A 17357-nucleotide genomic window follows, 5' to 3' on the forward strand; every position below is an offset into this window, starting at 1 on the left:
GACCTAAATTTCATAATCAATCAATCAATTAGTAGTTGTACATTTCCAGAAATTGAGGATAAAATAACTACATATGGGTAAAGAGGCAGTAATTGGAGTGCTTCCAAACCCAGTTCAGCATAATAAAAGAAAACAGGGGTATTTCAAAGTTAATTTGGCCAACTTTAATTAATATTTAGGCACAATAAATTTCATGTATTTGAGTTACATTTTGTGCTTGGTGTTTACTCATGGAGAGAATAAATTCAAGTATATTTTGGTTATTTAATAATCTGATGGTGAGGATATTTAATTTAGTTTTTGTTTTCAAGGATACAATATTCTTTAAGCCAACTTTAACATTTATTCGCAGCAAACATTGTGGATTTGAGTTACGTTTTCTGTATGTCGTTCACCGAGGAAGAGAATAATCTTATTAGATGGTTTTGATTATTTCAATAAAACATTTAGTATGGTATTTATGTTTCATTTATCATCTGACTTGAAGGTAAATATCAACTATAGTAGTTGTCGGAATCATCACCAATTTAATGGGTATATATGATTCAGACATTTTGGAAACTTTTATTGGAAGATAAATATCTTCAAGTATAGTAAAGTATACTACTTACCACATTCACTCTTAAATGTAGGATGATGAGGCTACACATTGACATGCCAACAACATCTCTGCTCCTAAAACTCTTACTTCTAGATAGAAATTTAAAAAAAAGGGTCCAAACCATCACTGCTCTCCCCTATCTATTAAGTTCGTTCTAGGTTGGGCCCCAGACTGAAAATAAAAGGTGTACGATCTCTCTCTCTCTCTCTCTCTCTCTCTCTCTCTCTCTCTCTCTCTCTCTCTCTCTCTCTCTCTCTCTCTCTCCGAGTTTACGTTATGGTGAGGTACACACAGGGAAGATCGTTTTGTATTTGGCAATTCAGATTTTGTCTATATAACAAAACTTGAATCTTCTTTATACCTTTGTACAAAACATTTTAATCTCTCTCTCTCTCTCTCTCTCTCTCTCTCTCTCTCTCTCTCTCTCTCTCTTCTCTCTCTCTCTCTCAGGGTAATAATGTAAGATGTATTTGAAAATTCTGCAAAATTTTTATGATAAAGGATGTATAATATTCAAAATAAAATATTCACAAATTATTGTCATTTTATTTTCAAGAAAAAGCAGACTGGAAAATAAATTGGGAATAATTAGTGAATATTTTAGCTATTGTACAATATGCTCTATCATAAAAAATCTTTACAGCAATATCATTACAAATACAATGTACATTACCCTTAGAGAGAGAGAGAAAGAGAGAGAGAGAGAATCATACCCCTATTATGCTCAGTATGAGGCCCAACCTGGAATAGATACATAACTGCATTATAAATACTATGCTGTAAATACTTTATCATAAAAATCAGTATTTAATCACAGACACAAGATGAAAGAATACATTAGGCAGTCACCGGGTTGCATCAGGTTCGGGTTAAGTCATTCCAGGCTTAAGGCACTTACCTCATGGCACTGTTAACCTGCTTTATGGCTTTGTAACCCGGATTTACAATGCTGTTGCTATTTATTCCCGTTTTAATTATGATGATTTGGGTTAAGGTGATTTTCGGCTTACAGCGCCCAGACGGGAACTGAACCCCCCACCATAACCCAGGGAGGGACTGCCTGTACAGGTATTCTATTCTCCTGCCTACGATGGGGTTAGGTTCCGAAAAACCCATCGTATGTTGAAAAAATCATATCTCAAATATAGCCTAGCCTACACTAGGGTAATCACTACCATCTTTGCATATAGGGTAGCATACCCTACACTACACAGTACGTACTATACTTATACATATAATGCATTGTAATCACTAATATCAGCTAATTCTCTAGGTTCAGTGCATATTTGCTCATGATAATTCAGTACTAAGAGAAATTGAATAACATTAATAAGTTAGCCTAGCATATACCATGATAGATACCACGGTAAATTGGACTCAGATTCAGACCGATGTCGGCATAGTAATCGAGCGATACCTATCAGGCTGCTGACTCCTACATATCATTATGGAATAAAAATATAACAAATATGAATCTTTTCCGTGAATCTTTTAAAAATTATACATTACTCTATCCTATTATGTTCTATGTATTCTCATACTATTACATATTTTATCATAAAATTCAACAAAACGGTCAATGTTTTGGTTTGGAAATCAGCTGATGGCAAATGCGAGTTTATTTCATCGTATTTAACTCAATTTGGAGCTAATTGTTTTGCTTCTAGGTAACATAAAAGAATATCTAGATACTTTACTTGTATGGGATAAGGTCATCTGTTTGTTATAAGACGTGTTAATTTTAAGTCGAAATATGAATTAAATATGTCTCGTTGGAAACTAAATTATTTTTTTCGTTAACGGATTGCTTTGTGGGCATGTTTATTGTGTAAGAAAAATTATGTGATTCCATTCACTATTTTCACTTGATTTCTTCGTAGTGTACGAGCTTTAACATTACGTTATTTATCTTTTATCAGCTTGAAAATGGCAGTAAACTGTATTCTTTCAAGACCTGAAGTTTTAATTAAAATTATTCTCTCAACTTTATCTACGGTTGTCCTTGATCAGATAAGTTTATGGGAGTTTTGTCTTTGTTACTGATGTACAATAACAAGTCATTAGCAGCTTAAAAAAGGGATTTTGACGAAGGAAAAATCTATTTCTGGGCAACGACCTGTGTCGCCCTGTGAAATGGTTCCTTTGATACTATTTCTGAAGAATAAATATTGCTATTCATCCTAGAGAAAAAAGAAACAATATAATGCCAAGATAAATGGCTCGCTCACTTCTTATAGAAGTGTCGGTATAGTAAGGAGCGAGTGGAATCACTACCCAGAGTCCCTTGCCATTTAGCTTCTTCCTTCGACAAAACCCTGAACTACTGAGGGGAGCCGTTGATAACAGCTCCCGGTCTACTACTACGCCGTGAGGCGCCTCGCCGACGCCTGAGACTCATTCCTGAAGATAGCCTCCAAGCTTGGGGTAAGCTGGGTGAGGATAATCTAACTACAGGGTGGGGTTTCACAGGGCGACACAGGTCGTGCCCAGAAATAGATTTTTCCTTCGTCAAAATCCCTTTTCTGGGCTTGACCTGTGTCGGCCTGTGAAATAGTACCAGAGAATGCCAAACACCAAGCTTGAGAACGTACAGATAAATTAAGAAGGTAAAGTTAAACACTTGTAAGGTTAATAGTATAATAATTAACTAAAATTACAGTCTTACCCTAAGGGAAGTATGAGCCCTAAAACACGGGTTATCACTTAAAATTAGTTAGCCTAACAACAAACAATAACAATACAGGTTAGGCAAAGACAGGATATAAGTTGATATATACAAAAGAATGGAACTGAATCCAATTAGAATGATGAACAAAAAGCAAACTCAAGGTAACCCAATACATGGAGGCGACTAAACTAAGTAAGGGTGCAATGTGGCAGGTAGAAGGGAAGGCTACAAGAAGTTATAGTAAAAATTAAGAATCAGGAGAAACTGTGTTTCCAGCTGCCACTGCTGGAAATTTGAGGGCTTCTAAGGGTTTTAGGTAGTGCCGTTTGAAAACTGTCGGAGATTTCCAGCCTGTATACTTCTTAAGATCGTCAAAATTCATGTGTTGGAAATAATTAATAGATGTGGCCACCGCCCTAACATCGTGGGCCCGAGGAAAGGACTCTGGATTGGCCTGTTTAATGAAGTATAAGATTTGTTGCCTGATCCCTTTTAGGGATAATGTACCACCTTCCTTCCTAATGAACAATGGCCTGAAGATTTCAGAGTTGTTCTGCTTAGGTAGGCTCTTAATGAGTTGACAGGACAAAGGGAAATGTCTTGAGGTAGTGGTAGGATTTTCCACGAGGACCATCTGTCCTGTGGGTCTTCATTTTTGGCTAGAAAATGGCGATCTGGGGATAAGAGGACTTCCCCTGAGGGAGGAACTCAATGTGGCCTGGTTTCCCTTGATAAAGCTGACAGTTCTGATATTCTAGCTCCGGAGGCTAAACTTAATAAGAATAGGGTTTTCCTCAGGAGGGATATATAATTGCAAGAGTCATTGTTAATGTCCGAGGCCAGTTTGAGGACATCATTTAAGAACCAAGAGACTGATTTAGGTCTCGTTGATGGTCTTAATCTAGCACAAGCTTTTGGTATGGACGTAAAGTACGAATCCGTAACGTCTATGCTCTAAAACCAAATTGGGAAGATCTTTTTAAGAGCTGATTTGGTCGTAGTGATAGTGCTTGCTGCTAAGCCTTTCTCAACAATGATCTGAAGAAAGTTATGGCTAGGTTCGTTGTCATGACTTGAGAATTTGACAACTTAAGGAACTGCTAGTTTCTTGACAGATGAATCATATTGCTGGAGAGTAGATTCTCTTTTATCTTGATTCCAAGAATGAGATATTCTGGGATCAATTTCTGCATTCCTCATGGCTGCAAATTTTCAGAAATCCATAAAGTTAGGGTTTTCTGAATTCTTGAGGAAGCGGACACAGTCTGAGTTTGCACTAACTGGGTTAGTTTGGGGTTGGGAATCCGTAGTGGTCGGAGTCTCAACTCTAGGAGTAGAGGGAACCAATTGCTCTTGGGCCAGTTGGAGCTACTAGAGCTACTTGGCCTTTGAATGTCCTGAGTTTGTCTAAAACTTTCATGAGAAGGTTCACCGGAGGGAAGAGGTAAATATTCTTCCATTCGTTCCAATCGAGGATCATTGTGCATCCGTAGCGTATGCTAGAGGATGCGGTTGGGTGCCACGTAACAAGGGAGTTTGTGGTTTGACTCCGTGGCGAAGAGGTCTACTTGGAGTCCGGGGACTTGTAGACCTATCCAATTGAATGAACTCCTGTCCAGTGTTTCCACTCCGATTCCAACGGAGCGGAGTGCGATAGAGCGTCTGCTACTACGTTCTTGACTCCTGCCAGTGTGAGTGGCTGACAGGTGCCATTTGTTTTTGCTTGCCAGAGAAGATGGCTATCATGACATGGTTCAAGTGGCTTGACTTGGATCCGCCCTGTTGATGCAGTGTACTACTACTGCACTGTCCAGAACTAATTTGAAATGAGATTCTTGGGCGGACGGAGCCGTTTCAGTGTGAGGAATACTGCCATGCCTTCCAGTATATTGATATGTAGCTGGCGGAATGTTAACGACCAAGTTCCTTGAACTTTTTCGTACTGGGAGTATCCTCCCCACCCTGTTAGTGAGGCGTCTGTGTGGATCACTAATGATGACGTTTCCGTAAGATCGCTGGGATAGAGGCTAGTTTGTCCCGTGATCTGCAATTCGCTCTTGAGCGCCATACTCTGTTTATATCTTTGAGTTGGCTCTGAGCAGAACGTCTGTGACTGATGCAAACTGGAGTGAGCCCAGGATCCTCTCCTGGCAACCTCCTGGATGTTTGTTGTCGTTTGAGAAATTGTTTTGTAGCTCTTGCAATTTCTTTATTTTCAACGACGGAATTGATAGAGTGCGCATTGTAAGTCCCACTGAAGGCCTAACCACTGGAATCGAGATTCCGGTGTTAGTCTGGACTTGGTTTTGTTTATTTGAAAACCTAAATGTTCCAGGAATTTGATCACTCTGACCGTTGCTTCTTTGCATTCTTTGGGGTTCTTTGCCCAAATAAGCCAATCGTCCAGATAAGCCACTAACATTATTCCCTGTTTCCTTAGCTCTTGCACTACTGCTTCCGCCAATTGGTGAAGATCCTGGGGGCTATGTTGAGCCCGAATGGCATTACCTTGAAGGAGTAGGATCTGTTGCCTAGTTTGAAGCCTAGGGGACGGAAGTGTCTGGCTATGGGAACATGATAGTAGGCATCTGTAAGATCTATAGAGGTTGTGACGGAGGCCCCACGGAAGTAAGGTCCGTACCTGCGAAACGGTCAGCATCCTGAACTTGTCGCAATGAATGAATAAGTTCAGATGGGACAAGTCTAAGATGATTCTTCGGTTTACTGAGTCTTTTCTTTGGCACGCTGAACAAGCGTCCTTGAAATTTTAAATTGTTGACTCTTGAGACTACTCCTTTGAGAAGGAGGTCTTCGGTATACTCTACCAATTCCGTTGTTGGTGCTTGATAGAATCTGTTGGTTGGAGGAGGGCCCTCTAGCCAAACTCCAACCTAGTCCCTTTGTTACTATACTTTTTGAGCCCAAGGGCTGAACCCCCACCGCTGGCGGAAGAGGTACAGCCTCCCTCCTACCTTGGGACTCTCACTGCTGGTTTGCCGAGGGGCGGCCACCTCTTGCTCCTCGGAAATCTCTTCCTCTGTTAGCAGCCCTGCCGGATCCTCTGAATCGAGAGGCACCTCTTGCTCTGATTGCCTCTCGCAAACCTATTGAAAGCCTGAAAGTTCTGGCTTTCATAGTTGAATTGTAGGCTGGCGAGACAGCAAGGAAGTAGAGGTTGAGATTGCTGGACTGAGGGGTCAGAACAAGTATTGTTGTTGACCCTTCGACGATGTTGCCCTTGTGATTGCTGGGACTGCCTGAACCAACGTTTGTTGAGAAGGCTGGAAGGGAGAGAACTTCCTTGGTTTCTTCTTGTTCCTTGGGTTAGGACCAGAAGATTCCTGCCTCCGCTTTGCTACAGTCCCACCTGACTTTGAGGCACTGGTTAACCTTAGAAGCCTCATGAAGGACTTCTGCTACTACTGGTGCTGGAAAGAGGTCCGTTCCCCAATAAATTGAGGAAGCAATCAGTGTTTATTCGCGGTTCATGGCGGGATAGATAGCTTCCGCCCAGAACGTGCTTCCTACAATTTCTCCTGGGCTATGAGGAAGTCGTAAAGGTCACACTGCATGGTGTGCAGCAGACCTTTAGCCAAAACTTTAAATAACGGCTCTTGTTGGTATACAAGAGCCGTCATCTCCGCCATAGTCATGGAGGAAAGGGATCTCGCGAGCCTAGTCCGGGCGTCGTACTCCATCTGGATGAGAGAGTCCGACAACCTGGGGAGTCTCTCACTAAAGAGAGAGGTGGCACAGTCCGCCTTTAGTTTTCCTACTGAGAAAGTAGGAAACTGGCCCCCCATCAGAATGTACGTCTCGGAGCCTGGGACTAAGAGAGAGGTGGGTTCCGTCTCTCGTAGTTGAGGCAGGGGCTCGTCTTTCAGGGCGGCCTGAAAGGTTGCTTCCACTACCTTAAGGGTCAGTGGTAGCGGAGTCCCTTCCACTGGAGTAAAAATGGTGAAAGGACTCCTAAAGGCTGTGATGCGGGTGTTTTCACACCCCCATTCTTCCAGACTTCTCATTAGAGTCTGCTGTGCCTGTTCCCTCGGAAGGATCACTGTTTCCTTGGGAACCTTGTCCTCTCTCATCATCGCTGCTTCCGTTAGTCGGACGTAGCCAATGAATGGTGGTTGAAGGTCTCTGGGGTGGAACTGAAAGTCCTAACGCCTTCGAGTTCCTATGCCTTCGATTGTCAACATTCCGTTGACAAACGGGGATACGAAGCGATCCTCCAAGGGTTGGCCGCCTTGAATTCCGGCAGTTGGCTGGAATCTGGCATTGGAAGAGGAGAAGGTGGCACAGATAGAGGGGAACCTGCCGCAATCGAGGTTTGGATCCCGGCGATGGCATTCTCCTGAGCGGCCAGCCGTTCCGCCAGCGATTGGATCGACTGGCCGGAAGACGTAACAGACTGGAGAGCTGGGAGAGCACCGAGCCGACCTTGTTGTCAACCAAGGCCCCTACGATCACTCCCACCTGCTCCAGAATGTTAGCCGAAAAGGATTCGGGATCAAAAGAGGGACTTGAGCCCGATCCTTACGTAATCTATGTTTGGGGGACCTCGACGCAGAGGAAGAGGCCTCCCTTGACCTAACTGATCCGGGGTGGTGAGCCGGAGTTACAGTGTCTGTCAGGATGACCGATTTCTTGGGGAGAGACTTTTTTAAGTTTCTCCTCGGTCATCTTAGCCTTGGGGATCACTGAAGTAGCCTTAGGACGGACAGACCGCTGCTCTTCAGTGAAGCCCCGGAAAGAAGTGGAAGTAGAAGGATCAGTAGAAGGTGATGGAGAAAGGGAATTCAGAAAAGGGCCCTGAGAACCCACAGAAGCTGCCCCTACTAACCCCTTACCTGTACCCATGGAGTCAATAGCCATGGGTTCAACGTCGAGGTTCATTGCCGCAACGTCTTCTGCAACGTCCTCTGGGAAATCCCCCTCCTGTAGGGAGATCATGACTTGAAGGTCGGCCAGCAAAGGGTGGCCGCTATCGGGTCACCACTGATCCTTTCTTGGCTCCTGGGAATACTAGGTCCGCCATATCCTGGGTAAGAATGTAGGGGCGGCCCTTCGAATTCCGGCCAAAACCCCCTACCCAAGCTTGAGAGTCGACAAAGCTTTCTTCTTTTCTTCATCAGAACCCTGTAAAAAAGGGTCTAGAGTTAGGGAGAGGATACGGGTTGGGGAGGGAATGTGTTGTGTTGAGATTATATGAATATGTGTCTCATATGTGAGACACATATTCAACAAGTATTCCAGGTGACGAATGAATGAAGAAAGTGCTAAGAAACTTACTACTAGTGAGGCATCTCCTACTAGCAAGTAGCAGGTTTGGCAAGCTTCATGATGCCAAACGATAAAATCCTCCACTTTCACTGCACATCCTGCATGAGAACGGCATACTATATGGCCGCACGGGTCTTGGAGGATGGCATTGCACCCAATCTCCTGGCACAACATCTGTAAGTCAAAGGATACATGAGTACCAATGACAACCTCCGGTGGAATAATATGCAAACTATCCGTGGTGCCGGAGTAGGACCGACGGATAGAGATCTACGTATGAATATTACGTAGAAAAGTTACGAGGGGGAAGAAAGTCTCTGCCTCCGCCTAAGCTCACTTGTCATATGACTATAAATAGACTCCGTAGGGCCCGGAGTTCTCCGTATGGCCCGGAGTTAATTAATATTGAGTGAGCAATGTCAAACTTCTAACGAAGTCAAGGGATAGTACGAGAGGCGGAAATAAAAAAAACCCCGGAGTAACGCAAAAGATTCTAAACATTAAATAACACAAAATAAAACAAAATAAAAACCCATTATATCAGTAAGTGCTCGTGTGAACTATCCTAAGTGGATAGAAAACCCAGTGGTTCCCTCCCCCCCTCTCTATGTTCGGTAGCGGCGGATAGACACCTGCCGGACTGAACTGAGGGGGAAAGGGTAGGGAAGAACGTGGGGTAGGGGAGCCCTCCCCCTGAGCGGCCAGTTAAGGACGGAGAAGAAGGGGGGAGGAGGTCCCGAGCCCCCGAGGCAAGTGACGAGTGAGAATACCAGTAGGGGAGGGGAGATCCCCACCAGTCCCGTGAGTCACCCCCTCTCATGCAGACTCGGACGCTAGCTGTGAGAAACGAGTCATCACCCATCGACGTGGATGGCAATGTATGGAGGGGGGGAATGGGGGGCGACGGGAGGGGACCCCGTAACCGGGTGGCTCACCGTGACCAACCGGTGGTCTTCCCAGCCAGGTGAAAGACACGAGGTGGGGAAGAACCATCGGAACAACATCAATATCACTGATATAAATAGGATTACTTATAATAATCAATCAAATAAAATTAAAGCGATATCTTAAAGCTAGACTAACACGGGGAACACGAAGCTAAGCAAACAGAAAATTAGGTTAATCGCCGATCCGAAGAAAGGGGTATGTTAGCCTAATTTAACCTCTAGTTCAAGAAAACAGGCAGGCTAATCACCAATCGACAATTGGGGTATGAAAGCCTAACTTAACGGTAAAATAAATGATAACAGGGAAGCTAATCGCCATACCGAAGCATGGTGTATGTTAGCCAACCTAGTACCTATAATATTATTAATGGTAATCAGGAACTAGAGAAGGAAGGAAAGAAGAACATCAGAATAATTAAGATGATATGACTCTCAATCGTGACTGATAAAACTCCTAACAATGTAAGGCGTAGCTAGACTAAGGTCCGAAACGTGCGGTCGGAGCGTGCCCCGTGGAGGCCTAACTAAAAAACTAACTGCATAAAGATATAGAGACTATGTATAAGTAACCATATCTAAAGTACTGAGAAAAGGGGAAATCTCTTAACGGTATGGAAGACCGAAAGAGATAACCCGTACCGCCATGCGGTCGAGGGGCATACCGGCCGATAAGGCTCCGAATATGTATAAAACACGAAGATCATCATAAAATGAGATCAGTAACCTCAAACAGTACTTAACTTAGAAGCAGAAGCTGAAGACATCTTGAAAATAAAAGATAATCCAAAATAGAGCGAAACACAGCACCGAAAAAATTTTAACGTTTGGTGTAACGCGCGCTATCGAAAGGAATGACGTCTCAGGCGTTGGAGGCGCTCACGGTAGTAGTAGACCGGGAGCTGTAGCACGGCTCCTCCGTAGTTCGGGGTTTTGTCGAAGGAAGAAGCTAAATGGCAAGGGACCTCTGGTAGTGATTCCACTCGCTCCTTACTATACCGACACTTCTATAAGAAGTGAGCGAGCCATTTATCTTGGCATTACTATATTGTTTCTTTTTTCTCTAGGATGAATAGCAATATTTATTCTTCAGAAATAGTATCAAAGGAACCATTTCACAGGCCGACACAGGTCAAGCCCAGAAAGTGTTCTTAGCTTCAGCTACAACTTTGTTTAAATATATCAGTATGTTTCCTTGCTGATCTTTGATCTATAGCAAACAAAGTTATTACCTAAAAATATATCAGTCCTGTTATACATAACGTCATTTATAACATAACTGCGGTAATTGTTTACTTTCGTACGATGGTTAAAATGCAAGCCAAATGGATGTTGTTATCCAGTTCGGTTGCACTTAGCAAAACATTGATTCTCGTTTGGTTGTTCATGGCTGTATACATTTACCAAATGAGTAAAATGTTAAAACAAAACTTTCATAATTCTCTTTTGGCTTTTTTTTTTTTTTTTTTTTTTTTTAAACTAGAAGATGGGATAAAGTTAGGCTATTGTAATTTGGTCAGAAGATGGGATAAAGTTAGGCTATTGTAATTTGGTCTGTCTCTCTTGCTACCTGGTTGTATGCTGCTGGGCTGCACCCATTACAAGCAAATTTAAAAATAATTTCAAAATATTGTCGTATCAGTATTAATTGCTAACCCCATCGTAAAATCAGAGTATCATAAGACGAATTATCGTAACTCGAACACTACCTGTAATTAGTGAATAAATAGTGTTGCCCCACGAAAAAAAGCGAATTAGTAAACATTTTAGAGATATGGTCCATAGAAAAAATTACCTAATAAGTGAAAGTTCCCTGTGGAAAAGTGAGTAATGTATTCCACAAAAATCTGCGACAAAGCGGACCAAGGAAATGCGAAATGCGTAAAACCGGTGAGGCACTGTATACGAATTTGCTTTGGAGATATGGAGGAGTAAGTATGTTGTATTGATGTTACAAAATATGACTGTGGTAAACAGGTAACAGTGCTACCGGAATTACCAAGAGTATTAGTTTTATTAGTCAGATGGTAGATTTACGGAAGATTGGGACATTCCTAAGTTTGAGAGAACATTTCTTATAAATAAGGTAATTCCACAGATTGATAGCTATTAGAACAGAACATAGCAGACATCCATCCTGTTCCTGAGGTGTACAGCAATGTTGAGGGTCTGCAAAAGGTAACTTATGTATTTGGCCAAAATAACTACAGGCAGTCCCCGGTTATCAGCAGGGGTTCCGTTCTTTGCAGGATGCTGATAATTGAAAACTGCCATTAACCGAAACTCGGCAATTTATGGCGCTAATAACCGGTTAATGACATCTCTGTTAGGTGTGTTATGGTGCCATAACTTTATTATCAGCACCTTATGACGCCATAACTCTATTATCACCATCTCATGGTGCCGATGACCGAACTCGGCTCGTCATGGCACCATAAATCGCTGATTTTATGGTGCTAGACAAGCGCTATAAAACTGGATCGCCATTAACCGAGTCCACTGATAACCTGGGACTGCCTGTATAGATAAACATTTTTAACTTGATGTTTCTCGATTAAGCTGGCCTTATGCCAGCATGGGCTCTTGCTCATAGAGCAGCCCGTAGAAGTTTTTAACGTTAATGTTGTTGATGTTCTTTGGTTGTAAATTAACAATTTATTTTTTATTCAAATATTTCCAGATATTGTCATGACTCAAGAATTTTATCACTACTTTGTGTCCCTCCTATCAATAATGAAAATGAAGTCATCACAGACAGCAAGACACTTGACTAGTGTGTGGGAAACTATAATTGCTGAACGATTAGGCAGACCATCCATTCCTGATGAGTACCGGAAAATCATTACTCTTTCCAAGCAGACTGTAAGTATTATTATTTAATTTATTTTTATAAATCATCATTTTAATAGATACGTAGTTTGATCCCAATAACCTCGTGGTTGTGACGCCAGTAAGAATTAACCGATCAATCAATCAGTAAATGTAATAATGCTTTTTAACTTTTGCAAGTGATTATTTTTATATAAGTAACTTACCCCATAATTACTTAGCTAAGAGTTTCTACTCGATGACAGCTTGAATTTTTGAAATTCATGGTAGCAGTTCTTTAGTTTTTTAGGTAAGAAGACCCACCCACTTTTGGGGCAAGAAAGAACTACACCTCTGCTAATAGCTCAATTTGTTTCTGCTGCTTGTAACGTTCACATGGTGATGACAAAGCAACTGGGTTTTTGGAAATGATTATCATCCTATTTGGTGAAGTATTCTGTCATGGTAGCCGTTTGGCATTGTTTTGACTTATATTTTTCCATTTGAGGCCTTTATTTTGACGGATTTATATGATCATGACTTGTTCGCTAATTAGATATGTCTGATATTAGCTGTTCTAGTTTCCGCTGCCCCATCTACCTCTCCCTCGGATGAAGTTCCCCATAAGAGGGGGTGTGAGGCGGAGAAGAGGCGCCAGGCTACGTGGGGTCGAGCGGGTTCGGCCCCCTCCTCCCCACGCAACGCTCTACTCTCCCTGTCACAGCCTAGACCGGAGCGGTTCAGGTAGGTGCGGTAGCCACTGAGATGGGGCATGCTATCGTGGTCGCCCCTGCTCCCCAGTCATACAATCCGCGCTGCGTTCGCCCGTGCTCGTGGTTCCCATGATGGTCCTGCGAGCGGGGTACGTTGCTGCCCTGTCAACCTCTCCTTCTGATGAAGTTCCTCGTAGGAGGGGGTGCAGGGCGGAGAAGAGGTGCCATGCTACGTGGAGTCGGGGTTTCAGTTCCCTCCTCCCCATGCTGCTCTCTGCTCTCCCGTCTTTGCCTTGAACAGAGGTCGGGATAGGTGCGGTACCCGACGTGACGCGGCATGCCGTCGCAGACGCTGCACTCTGCTCCGCTCCCCCAGTCGAATGGTCCGCTCCGCTCCCCCGGTCGGACGATCCACTCCACTCTTCCAGTCGGACAGCCTGCTATGCTCCCCTGGTCGGACAGCCCGCACCGCTCCACCGATCGTACAGCCCGCTCCACTCCACCGATCGGACAACCCGCCCCGCTCCACTGATTGGACAGTGTTCGCTTACGACGTTCCGAGGTTACGACGCTGTCAATAGACATTATTTCCAGGGTTACGACGCATGTTCCAGGGTTACAATGCCTACAACGCTCATCTGGGAGATGAAATATGAAACCAAAAATGCAAAATAATCAATATTTGAAGGTTTTTTGATGAAAAATGCCATAAGAATGCAGTTTACATAGTTTCATACAATGAACTTACCTGTCAGATATATACATAGCTAAGACTCCGTCGTCCCCGACAGAAATTCAAATTTCGCGCCACTCGCTACCGGTAGGTCAGGTGATCTACCTGCCTGCCCTGGGCGGCAGGACTAGGAACCATTCCCGTTTTCTATCATATTTTCTCTGTCGCCGGTGGTATCAACATTGTTGTTACTACCTCCTGACTGGAATTCGCTTTTCAAGACTTTATTGATCATCTTTATTGGATTTCTTGGTGACGTACTGGATCGTTGTTTTGGCATTCGCTACTGTGGACTGGATTTGGACTTGCTTTTGATTTTTCTAATAGAATGTCTGATTCAAGTGTTAGTGTGAGTGTGTGTGTGAATGTAGGCTGCAAGGTGAGGATACCGAAGGCTTCGGTTGATCCTCACACTGTATGTCGTAAATGTAGGGGGTTTGACTGTTCTTTGGCTAACACCTGTATTGAGTGTGAAAAGTTGGATGCTAATGAATGGAAGACTCTAACTTCTTACTTGAAGAAGTTAGAGAGGGATAGGATTAGACGGGCTGCACAAAAGAGTGTGAGTACAAGGCCTATTGAGCCTTTTTCTGAGTCTAACTCTCCTTTTGTTAATGAATATGATTCTCCCTATGTATCTGAATCCTCACAGGCTTTGCATTCGGATTCGGCTTCTGAAATCGCCAATCTGAAGGCTACTCTTCGTAAAATGAAGACAAAGATGGCGGCCATGCAAGGTAAGGCTAGTGATTGTGATTTACTAAGTGAAGTGAGTGTTCCCAGTGTTGTGGAGGGGGCGTCTGACCGTCCCTGCGATGCTCCCAGGCCTAGACCTCTTCCAAACTCACATACCCAGAGGAGTAGGAAAGTCGAAAGTCGTACGGAGGTTGTGGGGAATCCCCAACGGTCAGGCGTCCCTTCAGCAGGTTCTGTTTCGTTACAGTCTGCTCAGGACCGCTCTAATAGAAGCGTCTTACGAGATTGTTTCTCGTCGTCCGGTTCTCCTTCACCTAAACGAGGGTGGAAGGACTCGGATCTTTCTAGGCCACTGAAAAGGCATTGGAAAGAGCGCGCGTTCGACTCGAGCCCGGAACGCTTCTCGGAGGAAGCTCCTTCTTCTATCAAGAAGGCTAAGCTGGTTGCGACGCCTCCTAGAGCAGTATTTGAGGATCGCACTCCTTCGAGTTCTCCTGCTTCTTCTATTGAAGAGGACGCTGGGGTGGCTTCCAAGAGGATATTGCTTGCAGTTCAAGAGCAGATTGCCTCTTTGGTTGGAGTTCTTTCGAGGGATCCCCCTCGCAAGAAGGACGCTAGACTTCCTATTAAGAAGTCTCGTCTTCTTTCACCAGCCAGACGTGAAGCGTCCGCCAGACATGGGACGTCTTCCAGGCGCGAAGAGTCGTACAAACGTCAGGATCTATCCGAGCGAGTTGCTCTAGATCAGGATACGCTCAGGCGTGAGGCGCCAGCCAGGCGCGAGGCGCCAGTTAGGCGTGAGGATTGCAGCCACCGAAGCGAGGACCAACGCCAGCCACCAAGCGCGAGGATTCAGCCAAGCGCGAGGCGCCAAGCACGGCGCAGGAGCGGAGTCAACATTGCGTGAGGCGCCAGACAAGCGCGAGACCTCAGCCAGGCGCGAGATGCCAGCCAGGCTACACGCTCCAGCCAAGCGTGAAGCGCCAGCCAAGCGCGAGGCGCAAGACAGGCGCGAGGCGCCAGACAAGCGCGAGGCGCCAGCCAAGCGCGAGGAGCTGTTCAGGCGCGAGAAGTCAAGCAGACGCGAGACTTCTTTTAGACGTGAGAGAGAGTCGGTTCACTCTATGAGCCCCTCTCCTAGTAGGAGTTTGTCACCAGTAGAGAGAGAACGGGATGAAGATCCTCTCGTTTTTCAGGCCGATTCTCCACAAGGTGTAGAAGGAGATTCGGAAGAAGAGGGTGACGGTAGAGAAGGAGTCTCGAACTATAAAGTTCTGACTGACCTTCTTTTACGGGAATACGGAGATTCTTTAACTCCTGCCGCTCCTCCTTCGCCTCGATCACTGTTTTCGAGTGCGATTGTGCCTAAGTCTTCGTCGGTCTTGAAGATGAGACCTACGATCTCTATGAAGAGAGCACTTCAGTCCTTAGACAAATGGATGTTGTCTAAGAAGGATCTGGGCAGGACCACCTTCTGTATGCCTCCAGCCATACTTTCTGGCAAGAGAGGTTTCTGGTACGAACTGGGGAGAGCATGGGCCTTTCTCTCCCAGCGGCAGCCGAAGCGGACTTTTCAACCTTGGTTGACTCGTCAAGGAGACACGCTTTGGGCGATTTCGGAGACGGATCATCTCCTCAAGGGACTCTTCCATATTTTGGAAGTGTTTAATTTCCTAGACTGGTCCCTTGGGGTGATGTCTAAGAAAGCTCATGACTCGGATGGTCTTGACCCCGAAGTCATTCTGAGTATTCTTGCTTGTATTGACAAGGCGGTACAAGACGGATCAGGAGAAATCTCCTCTCTTTTTGGAGCAGTACTCCTTAAGAAGAGGAGTATTTTTAGTTCCTTCCTAACCAAGGCGGTTTCTCCCTCACAGAGAGCAGCCCTGGTTTTCGCTCCCATGTCTGACTTCCTGTTTCCTTCTCAGTTAGTGAAGGACATTTCTCGATCACTGACTGAGAAGGCGACTCAGGATCTTCTCCTGCAAACTGCAAGGAAGAAGAGACCACTTGTTTCAGTTGACAAGAAAGGACCGACTTCTACGGTTCAGCCCTTTCGAGGAGGGCCTCTCTCCAGAGCTACCTCTAAGAGAAGAGGTCTTGAGAGGAGAGGTAAGGCTCCTTCCCGTCCCTTTAAGAAAGGGAAGTGAGACAAACAGCCTCCAAACACCAGTGGGGGCCAGGCTTCTCGAATTTGCAGACGCCTGGTCACTCATAAACTCAGACGCCTCTTCCATGTCCATAATCAGGAAGGGATATCTTATCCCCTTCCAAGACAGTCCTCCACTAACGACCATTCCGCAGGAACTGTCAGCCAGATACAGGGACCCTGTACTGAGGGATACTCTTCGTCTGATGGTGAATCAAATGTGGGACAAAAGAGCTATAGAACTGGTTCTAGAGCAAAACTCTCCGGGGTTTTACAATCGGCTTTTCCTGGTTGCAAAAGCCTCGGGGGGCTGGAGACCAGTTCTAGATGTCAGCGCTCTGAACAAGTTCGTTCGAAAGGAGAAGTTCTCTATGGAGACTTCGGCCTCAGTCCTTGTGGCGTTACGTCAAGGAGATTGGATGGTGTCGCTGGATCTCCAGGACGCCTATTTTCATGTCCCGATTCACCCTTTGTCGAAGAAGTACCTCCGTTTCATGACGGGGGGAAGGATCTTTCAGTTCAGGGCCTTGTGTTTCGGCCTGTCCACAGCTCCTCAGGTCTTCACAAACCTGATGAGGAATGTGGCGAGGTTTCTTCACCTCAAAGGCGTCAACATCTCTCTATATTTGGACGATTGGCTCATCAGGGCCAGAACAGAGAGACAGTGTTTGGAGGACCTTTCTTTGACCCTAGACCTGATAAAGGCGTTGGGACTACTCGTGAACCTCGAGAAGTCACAGCTGATTCCCAGACAGAACTTGG

The 17357-nt window shown here is 44.7% G+C and overlaps 1 protein-coding gene across 1 annotated transcript in view; it reads left to right on the forward strand.

Annotated features, from left to right (window-relative positions):
- The window catches only part of LOC135196204 (uncharacterized), a 346278-nt gene that overhangs the window by 219377 nt on the left and 109544 nt on the right, over nucleotides 1-17357 (forward strand). Inside the window, exon 7 of the mRNA XM_064222815.1 lies at nucleotides 12177-12358. Within this exon, the coding sequence (XP_064078885.1) occupies nucleotides 12177-12358 (182 nt within the window). The remainder of the gene's footprint in view (nucleotides 1-12176; nucleotides 12359-17357) is intronic.

Source organism: Macrobrachium nipponense, chromosome 17 (assembly GCF_015104395.2).
Source record: "Macrobrachium nipponense isolate FS-2020 chromosome 17, ASM1510439v2, whole genome shotgun sequence".
Lineage (NCBI taxonomy): Eukaryota > Metazoa > Arthropoda > Malacostraca > Decapoda > Palaemonidae > Macrobrachium > Macrobrachium nipponense.